The 12,340-nt window shown below is 41.3% G+C and overlaps 1 protein-coding gene across 5 annotated transcripts in view; it reads left to right on the top strand.

Moving 5' to 3' along the window:
- The first annotated feature begins 409 nt into the window (after positions 1 to 409).
- SNAPC3 (small nuclear RNA activating complex polypeptide 3) overlaps positions 410 to 12,340 on the top strand; it is a 70,163-nt gene continuing 58,232 nt past the window's right edge. For all 5 annotated transcript variants that reach the window (XR_006959656.1, XR_006959655.1, XR_006959657.1 and 2 more), the window contains exons 1-2: positions 410 to 731; positions 1,462 to 1,539. Coding sequence is in view for 2 of the 5 variants with exons in the window: in XM_047064779.1 (XP_046920735.1) it covers positions 415 to 731; positions 1,462 to 1,539 (395 nt within the window). In the remaining 3 variants the exon portion in view is untranslated. The remainder of the gene's footprint in view (positions 732 to 1,461; positions 1,540 to 12,340) is intronic.

Here is a 12,340-nt window from a genome sequence, read left to right on the forward strand (position 1 = left end):
CAGCGCAGCGCACGAACCCCGGAGTCAAGGAAAAGTCTCGCATCCCGGGTCCAAATACTGGAAAGATCGGGGATCGAAGGGCGTACAGAGGCCGCCCTACCTAGCAGAGAGCGACGCCACGTAACTGTGGGGGACGGGAAAGCAACAACACAGGTGACCCCGGACTGAGAACCCAACCAACAGCCGCTCGTGAATCCGCGAGCTGAGAACAATGCGCTCAGCCCTGAGCGCGGAAGCTCGCGGTGCCGCGCCCGGGGGCGTGCCCGGCCCGGGGCCTGCTGGGAAATGTAGTGTCTGAAGCTGAGCCCACGCAGCCCCGCCGCCCCTCGGACCGAGCCCCGTGCAACTACAAGTCCCATTACGCTCCGCGAAGTCTTGATCATCCGGCTTTTGCAGGGAAAGGAGTGGGTGAACATGGCTGAAGGCACCCGGATCGGCCCAACGTGCCACGGAATGGGTAGCAGGCAGGACCCCGTCTCCAGCAGTGGGAGCTGCAACTTTCCAGAGTACGAGCTTCCCGAGCTAAATACGCGTGCATTCTATGTGGGCGCTTTCGGGGAGCTGTGGCGTGGCCGGTTGCGCGGAGAAGGGGACTTGTCGCTGAAGGAGCCGCAAGCATCCGCGCTGCCAGGGAGCCAAGGGGTCGCAGAGTGGGGCCAGGAGGATGCTGCGGTGGCCCGGGATCTGGGCTGCAGCTTGGAGGCGGCAGCAGAGCTGCGGACCGTGTGCGGGTGAGTGCGCGGCCGAGGGGCTCTTGTTGCTTGGGGCCAACCTGATTGCAGCCTTGCTACTGCGCTTCCCTGGGACCCTCCTTGGGAGGGCCTGTGATTTACTCCCCGGGTAGAAGGGCCGCCCTTTGAAAGCTTTAAACCTGCTAGAGCTTTCCTGGAACCCTGGGAGATGTCCCGTGATCGGAATGCACTATTTCTGCGAGTTGGAGTGAAGGGACGGGAGAGCTGCATGAAAGATTAATTCCTCCTCCCCTCCCCCCGTGATTTTTTTTAAGTCCTTATTAATATAGGAAAGCGGTCAGAGTAACGGCATGTGTACTTGCCATTGACAAGACACTTTGACAATGGAGGAGCTTTAGCAATGATGAGGCTGGAAGGAGAGGAGCGTTAACCAGAGGAGCGTTAAGACCTTGATTCACTGTGGTCCCTTTTGGGGACCTTCCGGGTATGCTATTACGAAAATTTCCCCCCCCCAAAAGTGGCTTCAATGGGGTGAAAATATAAACGATCTCTTTCTCCATGTAATAGCATTAGCCGCCATATGTCTATCGGCCACGTATCCTTTCTTTATAGAATATCGGCACAGAAATCATTGTCTTGAATTCTGACTTCCTCTGAGCCGCCTGCCGGATTTGATCTGACTTAGTTATTTAATGATATTTTTAGGACACAAACCTGACTCTCTGTGGACAAGATGGGTGATTGCTTTTCCTTTTTGTTTCTGTTTTAGCCTTGATAAATTAAAGTGCCTTGAGGAGGGTGAGGACCCAGAAGTCATCCCAGAGGACACCGACCTAGTGACTTTGGGGTATGGAAGGCTTTACTTTTATTATGTGGTACTTATTTAACTATTTTTTCAACATTATGTTATTCAGAGGTTGAAAGTACCTATAGTTATCACCACCCCCCCCTCCCCAATTCAACCATTGTTAACATTTGGCTGTATTTGCTTTAGCTGTGTGTGTTTGAGATACCTGCTGCAAGGCTTTATCTATTGCCGAACTATTCAGTAAGTTATCAGACAGTAATTTATACCTAAATATATCAGCGTATATCTCCCAAAAGTATCATTCTTCTACGTAATGAGTGGTATTATTACCCTAAGAAAATTAGCAGTAAATAACAACTAATGTCCAGTCCATATTCAGAGTTGTGTTTATTTAAAAAAATGAAAATTTTTTTTTAATGTTTATTTATTTTTGGAAGAGAAAGAGAGACAGCATGAGAAGGGGAGGGGCAGAGAGAGGGAGACACAGAATCCAAAGCAGGTTCTGGACTCTGAGCTGTAGCACAGAGCCCCGACGCAGGGCTCGAACTCACGAATCATGACCTGAGCCGAAGTCAGCTGCTTAACCGACTGAGCTACCCAGATGCCCCTTAAAAATTTTTTTAATGGTTATTTTTGAGAGAGTGGGAGAGAGGGAAGGGGAGGGGAAGAGAGAGAGGAGACAGAGAATCCAAAGTAGGCTCCTCACTGTCAGGGCAGAGCCCATCATGGGGCTGGAACCCACGAACCATGGGATCATGACCTGAGCCGAAGTCGGATGCTCAACCGACTTGAGCCAACCAGGCACCCCAGATTTATGTTTATTTTTAAATGTGTGTAGGGGCACCTGGGTGGCTCAGTCAGTGAGCTCAGGTCATGATCTCGTGGTCTGTGAGTTTGAGCCCCACATAGTTGAGCCTGAGCCTGTCTCCTTCTGTCTCTGCCCCTCCCCTGCTTGTGCTCTGTCTCTCTCTCTCAAAAATAATAAACATTAATAAATAAATAAATAAATAAATAAATAAATAAATAAATAAATAAAATGTGTGTTTACAAAGAATGCAGTTACTCTACTTAGATTTCAGTGTAAGTGAAATATGCTGATAGTGTTTTTCAAGCTGTTGTAAAGAACCAGTTATCTTTTGTTTTCAATGTTTAATTTTTGACAAATTCATACTTTTGTAAAATAGGATACCAATGAATTACTAGGAAAGTGGAATGACAAGACAAACATTCTTGTCTGGCTTTTGATCTCAGCTCAGGTCTTGATCTCAGGGTCTTGAGTTCAATCCCTGTGTTGGGCTTCTTGCTGTGTGTGAAGCCTACGGGGGGGGGGGGGTGGACAACAACCACAAACACAATAAAAGTTTGTGGTTGTTTTTTTTTTAGACCAAAGTTTATTATTACTATTATTTTTTGAAGATTTTTAAAAAAGGCTGTCAAAGACAACTTTTCCCAGAAAACTTCCAGGTCATTATGCTTTTTGTTTTGTTTTGTTTTCATTTTTTTTTAAATATGTCATTGCCTTGAATTTGTTTTTATTGAAGTATAATTGATACACAATGCTTCATTGGTTTCAGGTATACAACTTAGTGGTTTGACAGCTATATATGTTCTATGCTTACAAGTGTGGCTACCGTCTGTCATCACACAAGGCTATTTATTACAATATTATTGACTGTATTCTCTCTGCTGTCCCTTTATCCCCATGATTACTTATTCCACAACTGAAAATTTGTACCTGTTACTCCCCTTCACCAGTTTGTACCCCCCCCCCCCAACCTTTCCTGGCAACCATCTGTTCTCTGTATTTATGGGGCTGTTTTCTGCTTTTTGTTTGCTTGTTTTGTTTATTAAATTCCACATATAAGTGAAGTTGTATAGTATTTGTCTTTCTCTGTCTGAATTATTTCATTTAGCGTAATACTCTAGGTCTGTCCATGTTGTTGCAAGTGGCAAGATCTCATTCTTTTCTATGGCTGAGTCATATTCCATTGTGTAAGTATATCACATCTTTATCCATTCATCTATCCACGGGCACTTGGATTGTCTCCATATCTTGACTTGTAAATAATGCTGTAGTAAATCTAGGGATGCATATATCTTTTCAAATTAGTGTTTTTGTTTTCTTTGGGTGAATACCCAATAGTGGAGTTACTGGATCATATAGTATTTTTCTTTTCTTTTCTTTTTTCTTTTCTTTTCTCTTTTCTTTTCTCTTCTCTTCTTTTCTTTTCTTTTCTTTTCTTTTCTTTTCTTTTCTTTTCTTTTCTTTTCTTTTCTTCCCTTGCCTCCCCTCCCCTCCCCTCCCCTCCCCTCCCCTTCTAGAACCTTCATACTGTTTTCCACAATGGCTGCACCAGTTAATTGCCACGAACAGTGTACAAAGGTTCCTTTTTCTCTACATCCTTGCCAACACTTGTTATTTCTTGTCTTTTTGATTCTAGCCATTCTGACTGGTGTGAGATGGTATATCATGGTGGTTTGGGATTTTTTTTAATGTTTATTTATTTCAAAAATTTTTTTAATGTTTATTTTTTTGAGAGAGAGAGAAAAAGAGAACGTGAGCAGGGGAGGGGCAGAGAGAGAAGGAGACACAGAATCTGAAGCAGACTTCAGGTTCTGAGCTGTCAGCACAGAGGCCAATGTGGGGCTCGAACCCACAAACTGTGAGACCATGACCTGAGCTGAAATTGGACTCTTAACTGACTGAGCCACCCAGGCATCCCAATGTTTGTTTACTTTTTGAGAGAGAGAGAGAGAGAGAGAGACATAGTGTGAGCAGGGGAGGGGCAGAGCGAGACGAGACACAGGCTCCAGGCTCCTAAGCTGTCAGCACAGAACCCGATGCAGGGCTCAAGCCTGAGCCAAAGTTGGACCCTTAACCGACTGGGCCACCCAGGCACGCTCATGGTGGTTTTGATTTGTATTTCCCTGATGAGTGATGTTGAGCATTGTTGGCCATTTGTATGTCTTCTTTTGAAAAACATCTGTTCAGGCCCTCTGCCATTTTTAATTGGGTTATTTGGCTTTTTTGCTGTTGAATCGTGTAAGTTCTTTATTTTGGATATTAATGCTTTATTGGATATATCATTTATATCTTCTCCCATTCAGTAATTTACCTTTTCTTTTATTGATGGTTTTTGTTGCTATGTGAAAACTTTTTGCCTTGGTATAGTCCCAATAGTTTATTTTGGCTTTTGTTTCCCTTGCCTGAGGAGACATCTAGAAAAATATTTAGAGATTAATGTGTGTTTTCTTTTAGGAGTTTCATGGTTTCATGTCTCACATTAAGGTCTTTAATCCATTTTGAGCTTATTTTTGTATGTGGTGTAAGAGAGCGATTTGGTTTCATTCCTTTGCATGTAGCTGTCCAGTTTTTCCCAACACCGTTTGTTGAAGAAGACTGTTTTTCCACATTATATATTCTTGCTTCCTTCTTCATAGATTAATTGACCCTATAAGTGTGGGTTTATTTCTGGGCTCTCTATTCTGTTCCATTGGTCTATGTGTCTGTTTTTGTACCGGTATCATACTCATTGATTACTACAGCTTTGTAGTATATCTTGAAATCTGGGATTGTGATACCTCCAGAATTGTTCTTTCTCAAGATTGCTGTGCTGTTTGGGTTTTTTTGGTTCCATACAAATTTTTATGTTATTTGTTCTAGTTCTATGAAAAATGCTGTTATCTTGATAGAGATTGCATTGAATCTGTAGGTTGTTTTGAGTAGTAGGGATATTTTACCTATATTAATTCTTCCAGTCCATGAGCATGCAGTATCTTTCCATTTCTGTGTGTTATCTTCAGTTTCTTTCATCAGTGTTTTGTAGTTTTCAGAGTACAGGCCTTTCACCTCCTTGGTTAAGTCTATTCCTTACAGTTTTATTCTTTTTGATGCAATTGTAAATGGAATTATTTAAAAAGTTTCTCTTTCTGCTACTTTATTATTACTGTATAGAAATGCAGCTGATTACTATATAATAATTTTGTATCCTGCAACTTTATTAAATTCATTTATTACTTCCAGTGTTGCTAAATGCTTACTCTCGAAAAAAAATGCTTACTCTCGTTGTCTGTACTGATTGGATTACAGATAGCTGTCAGATCAGTGCTGGTCTGTCAGTCACACTTTATACTGCGCTGTGATAACACTAGAGGAAATGTGTGTGTAATAGTGACGTTTATAATTTTCCAGTTTGTAGCCCACTTCCTTCACACCACATCGTCTTTCTGTAACCTTGATCCTACCCTTCCTGTTGTCCTCCTCGACCATTTAGTCAGGTGTTTCAACTCCACCCTGGTTTCTTTTATAATATCAGCCAAATCTGTTTGCCTAATCGCCATGGCTAGTGTTTACATTAGCGATGCTTGGAGCACTGTGAAAGCCTCCCACCTCTCCTGGGCCCAGTTTTTCTCCTTTTGATTTATTCATCATGCTACCACCCGAGCATGCTCATCTGCCATGGACTTTTCAATGGCTATCCCTCTTCTCTGCGACATATTTCAGATTCCTTAGACATATGAAGCCTTCCACCTATAGTCCAAATCTGCCTTTCAACCACTGTCTCTTTCAAATGGCTCAGGACGCACTGGGCCCCTCTCCCATCTAAAACTCCATTTATTTTGGCCCTAAGATGCCTTTCCACATGACTACAACTTCTCTCTCTTCCTTGGGAAATAGATGTACTTCTAATATCCGGAGCTCTTCCTGTAACATTCCTAAAGTTTTTGAAGGGTCTTCTAGAGTCCAGACTCTTTCATCTATGTATTGCCCTTAAGCCCATCGTGTTGTTTTGCTTCCGTTGGTGCTCTCTATTGTTGGTTGATGCGTTGGAATTTTCTGAGGTGCACATCTGGTTGTGCCTGTCTTAAAACCTTTCAGTTTCTCTTAGGCAAAAGTCTTGAATTATTCATTGGCTCACAGGGCGTCTATCTTGCTAATGTTTTCAGCTGTATCTCTGCAATGCTTCAGCTACACTCCAGTTTGTGGTTCAGTTCCTGGAATGTGCTCTCACTCCAGGCCTTTGCCTAGAACATTCCCTTCTTATCGTTCTGGTCTTGCTGACTTCTACTCATCCTTCAAGTCTTAACCAAAGGACTGTGGACTCCCATTTAGGTCCCCTTTGATGCTCATGTAGCCCCCTGTACTTCTGTATTTTTTAAAAAGTATTTATTTTTGAGAGACAGTGTGAGGTGAGGGGGCAGAGAGACAGGGAGACAGAAGATCTGGAGTGGCATTTTCGCTGACAACACAGAGCCTGATGCAGAGCTCCAATTCACAAACATGAGATCACGACCTGAGCCGAAGTTGGACGCCTGACTGACAAAGCCACCCAGGTGTCGCTTCCTCCCTATTGAAATACTCATCAAACTTATGATACACTTGTTTAATTTTCTGTCTTCCTAGCTAGACTTACTTAAAATTTCCATAAACTGTGTCTGTTGCACACACTGCCGTATCCCCAGTTCCCAGAACTTTGGCACATAATAGGGAGTCAGTAGATATTTGTAGAGTGAGTAGAATGAATGAAACGTTCATAAAGCTGTGAAAGTAGTTTTAGGCAAATGGCTGAAAAGAGATTGCTACAAAGCAAACTTCTTTACTATATTAAAAAAATTTTTTTAACATTGATTTATTTTGGGGACATAGAGCATGAATGGGGAGGAGCAGAGAGAGAGGGAGACACAGAACTCGATGCAGGCTCCAGCTTCTGAGCTGTCAGCACAGAGCCCGACGCAGGGCTCGAACCCACAAGACATGATATCATGACCTGAGCCAAAGTCAGACACTTAACCGACTGAGCCACCCAGGTGCCCCATGCTATATTTAATAACATACCAGTTGGCTTTTTATTTTTTTTAACTTTTAAAAAATTTTTATTTTAAATTTTTTAAAATTTACATCCAAATTAGCATACAGTGCAACAATGATTTCAGGAGTAGATTCCTTAGTGCCCCTTACCCGTTTAGCCCATCCCCCCTCCCACAACCCCTCCGGTAGCCCTCTGTTTGTTCTCTATATTTATGAGTCTCTTCTGTTTTGTCTCCCTCCCTGTTTTTATATTATTTTTGTTTCCCTTCCCTTATGTTCATCTGTTTTGTCTCTTAAAGTCCGCAGATGGGTGAAGCCATATGATTTTTGTCTTTCTCTGACTAATTTCACTTAGCATAATACCTCCAGTTCCATCCACATAGTTGCAAATGGCAAGATTTCATTCTTTTTGATTGCCGAGTAATACTCCATTGTATATATATACCACATCTTCTTTATCCATTCATCCATCGATAGACATTTGGGCTCTTTCCATACTTTGGCTATTGTTGATAGTGCTGCTATAAACATGGGGGTGCATGTGTCCCTTTAAAACAGCACACCTGTATCCCGTGGATAAATGCCTCGTAGGGTAGTTCTGTTTTTAATTTTTTGAGGAACCTCCATACTGTTTATTGTACCAGTTGGCTTATAATGATTTTATTAAGCCATGTTGAATAGTAATTTTCAGATTATTTTACACGTTGCTTCACCTAGCTGTTTTGTATTACTAAATCAACTAAATCTCATCGGTTGTCTTCTAGTCCCTTCCATAGGAAATGTAGGAGAATTTTATGTATAATCTAATGTAAAAGGAGTCGGTACAGCATTACTCTGCTGGGATTATTTATGTGTACTTTTTATTTTAATGCTTATTTATTTTTTTTTTTTTTTTTTTTTTTTTTTTTTGTTTATTTATTTTTGGGACAGAGAGAGACAGAGCATGAACGGGGGAGGGGCAGAGAGAGAGGGAGACACAGAACCGGAAACAGGCTCCAGGCTCCGAGCCAGCAGCCCAGAGCCTGACGCGGGGCTCGAACTCACGGACCGAGAGATCGTGACCTGGCTGAAGTCGGACGCTTAACCGACTGCGCCACCCAGGCGCCCCAATGCTTATTTATTTTTGAGACAGAGAGAGATAGAGCATGAATGGGGTGGGTCAGAGAGAGAGGGAGACACAGAATCTGAAACAGGCTCCAGGCTCTGAGCTGTCAGCACAGCTGGCATGGGGCTTGAATGCACGAACTGCGAGATCGTGACCTGAGCTGAAGTTGGACGATTAGCCGACTGAGCCACCCAGGCGCCCCTGTTTATGTGTACTTTGAATGAAACTTTTATTTACTTATTTATTAAATATTTTATTTATTTATTTTTTGAGAGAGAACGAGCACGTGGGCAAGTGAGTGAGGGGCAGAGAGAGAGAGAGAGAGAGAATCCCAGGAGGGGCAGAGACACAGCGAGAGAGGGAGAGAGAGAGAGAAGCAGAGCTTATGCTCACCTGAGGTGGGGCTTGAGCTCACCCGATATGGGACTTGAACTCATGAACTGTGACATCAGGTCCTAAGCCGAAGTCACATGCTTAACAACTGAGCCACGCAAGCGCCCCGAAACTTTTGTACTTAAAATATAATATTGGGGCGCCTGGGTGGCCCAGTCAGTTGGGCACCCGACTGTTGGTTTCGGCTCAGGTCGTGGTCTCACGGTTTGTCAGTTCAAGCCCCATGTTGGGCTCTGTGCTGACAGTGCAGAGCCTGCTTGGGATTCTCTCTCTCTCTCTCTCTCTCTCTCTCTCTGTCTCTCTCTCTGCCCCTCCTTCGCTTGCTCTCTCTCTCTCAAAAACAAACTTTAAAAAATAAATAAAAAATAAATAAAATATAAGTAATATTAACCTTAACAGTACTGCAAGTAAATTAGACTTGTGCCAAAAGTTAAAATCTGTATCTTTATGCTTTCTTTTTCTCTAAACTGTCCTTTCTTCTCTCCACCAGTAACTTCAAAACAAAAATAAAAACAAAACCTGATTACATGGCATAAAATAAATACATTTTATTATGGCATAAAATGAATCAAATTCTAGCACCTTCTTTGCCCTAATAAAGGAGTTACTGGGTTCATTTTATGCCTGTAAGGAGAGCAAAAGTCCCTTGGAAGAGATTGATTCTCCTTTGATACATGCTACCGTGTTTATACTAAGCTAAATAACTTGTCATCAGCATTTTTCAAATTTTTTAACTGCTTAAAGATTTTAATTCCTAGAAATAGTACAGGTAATTGCTACATGGGTACTAGTGAAACTTAATCTGTCACCCCAAAAGTTTCAACAATACTACGTTTAAGAAAATAGCAGTTGCATTTAGTCTGCCCATCCCTGTCGCTTTGCTAGGCAACAAAGCACTGTTCAGTGCACCATAAAGGATTGAAAGGGGAAACTTTAGCGTCCTGCAAGAAAAAGAGAACCACAGAATTGAAGGACTCTTAAGCCTGTCGCCAAAATAGAAACAAACAAAAAAACACTCTTAATTTACCTGGACTTTGTTAGAATGACAGAAAAGAGTACCACTAAACTAGGAATCTTATAAACCCCTTCCCCACAACTAACACAGAATGAATAAGAAGAAATAAAATCCATAGGGACTTTATTGCAGAAAATCAGGAAACATCTGTTTTTACAAATCAACTGAGGAAATCTCTCCCCTTCTCCCAGAAAATAACTAAGAAACAATGAGTCTCTCCCCTTCTCCCAGAAAATAACTAAGAAACTATGAGTCTCTCCCCTTCTCCCAGAAAATAACTAAGAAACTATGAGTCTCTCCCCTTCTCCCAGAAAATAACTAAGAAACTATGAGTCTACATTCCAGACAAAATTGAATATGCTAAAACAAGCATTTGAGGGTGTGAAAACACCTTGAATCTGAAATTTTATTTTATTTTATTTTGTTTAATTTTAGAGAGGGAACATGCACACAAGCAGGGAGGGGGTGGGGGGTGGGGAGGGAGAGAGAGAGAGAATCTTAAGCAGTCTCCATGCTCAGCATCTATCCCACAACCCTGGGATCATGACCTGAGCTGAAATCAAGGGTTGGACATTCAACCAACTGAGCCTCTCAGATGGCCCTGAAATTTCAAAACTAAGAACAGGAATGATGAGAAAAAGAGGAATGGGGAAAAAAATTGATGGAATTTGGAAAACGGAAGAGAAAGACAAAATTACCTTAAATGAATTATGAAATAACTAAAACAGAATAGATGCTAATGAAAATTTACTAAGAGGCGACAAAGAAAGACATGAATACAGTTAGAATGAAGTGATGTAAAGAAAGAAATGAGTGAGAGAAGTAGTGGGAATGGAAAACAGACAAGGAAGACAAAATACATTCATATTATATGAGTCCTTCAAGAGAAAAAATAAAACAATTGAATAAAATTAATACTTAATATAACCTAAAAGGAATTTCCAGAATTGGAAAAAAATCTGAATCTACAAATTAAAAGGGTTCACTGGGTATCTGGGAAAATTAACCCAGAATTATCAATTCTGAGGCATATCCTAATAAAACTATTAGATTTCAGAGATAAAGGTAAAACCATTAAGGCTTCTAGGCAAAAAGAACACATAACGCACAAAGGCGAAAGAATTAGGATGACATGAATTTTACAAAGAAGACAGCAGCTGAGCAGGATTTTTTTAAAAGCTCAGTGAAAGGATTTTCTATACAGTTGAAATGTCCTTCCGTATTGAGGCTATAGAAAAAGAATTGTAATGTACAAAATCTTGGATAATTACTCACCCACCAGCCATTTCTGAGGAATATACTAAAGGATGAACTTCGTCCAACCAAATGATGAGTGGGAAATTTTCACCAGAGGACTGATAGAGGAAGGATACAGGCAGAAGGCTAATGTACAAGTGTTGTATGTTGTAACAGATTAGAAGATTGTAGCTAAAACAATGGGATAAGAAAAGAGGAAGAAGATAATGTGTAGGCAGTAAGTGATTTTAAAAAATACTGATGAAAAACTTGGCAAATTTAGTAAAATATTAAATAAGGCAATGGGTAACGAAGGGTATTAAAATATATGTAAGTACAGAGGTAACCACTGGAACAAAAATAAGTGCCAAACCCTCCTCAATTTTTAAAACACAGACAAGCAAAAATACACATCTCCCAATGAACACAACAGCTAATATCATAAAATACATATAATTAGAAAATGTGATATAATTGAAACCAAAAGCATCAGTTCTCTACAACCTGTTAAAAGGGGTTTAGACTTGGCTCATAAAACAAAAACCTTGTGGAGACAACAGACATATGTAAAATAAAGTGATTCAGAGAAAAATAAAGGATTGGACAAAAATATTACAGATAAATGAAAAGAGAAATTGAACAGGTGTAGCTGTTCTGATACAAGGCAAATTGAATTCAAGCCCTAGCGCATTAAATGTGACAAAGGACACTTTTTTTTTTTCTTTAATGTTTATTTTTGAGAGAGAGCATGTGAGCCGGGGAGGGGCAGAGAGAGAGGGACACAGAATCTGAAGCAGGCTCTAGCCTGCTGTCAGCACAGAGCCCGAGGACGTGGGGCTTGAACCCACAAACCATGAGATCATGGCCTGAGCTGAAGTCAGGGGCTTAACTGACTTCAGCCACCCAGGCGCTCCAACAAAGGACACTTCTTAATGCTATAAGCCACAAACTCCAATTAAAATAGGATACTTACGAAATATATATTCACAAATATATGTATGTATACACACATATCAAATAATACAGCAATCAGGGGCATCTGGGTGGCTCAGTTGGTTAAGTGTTTGCCTTTTGAGTTTGGCTCAGGTCATGGTTCGTGAGTTTGAGCCCCACATCAGGCTATGTGCTGGCAGCGCAGAGCCTGCTTTGGATTCTCTGTCTTTCTCCCTCTCTCTGCCCCTCCTGCGTTCATGCTGTCTCTGTCTCTCTGAAAATAAATTTAAACTTTAAAAATACTAGGGGCGCCTGGGTGGCGCAGTCGGTAAAGCGTCCGACTTCAGCC

This window comes from Lynx rufus, unplaced genomic scaffold (genome assembly GCF_022079265.1).
Source record: "Lynx rufus isolate CCGP_SWC_20201006 ecotype Redwood Valley unplaced genomic scaffold, mLynRuf1.p SCAF_10, whole genome shotgun sequence".
NCBI lineage: Eukaryota > Metazoa > Chordata > Mammalia > Carnivora > Felidae > Lynx > Lynx rufus.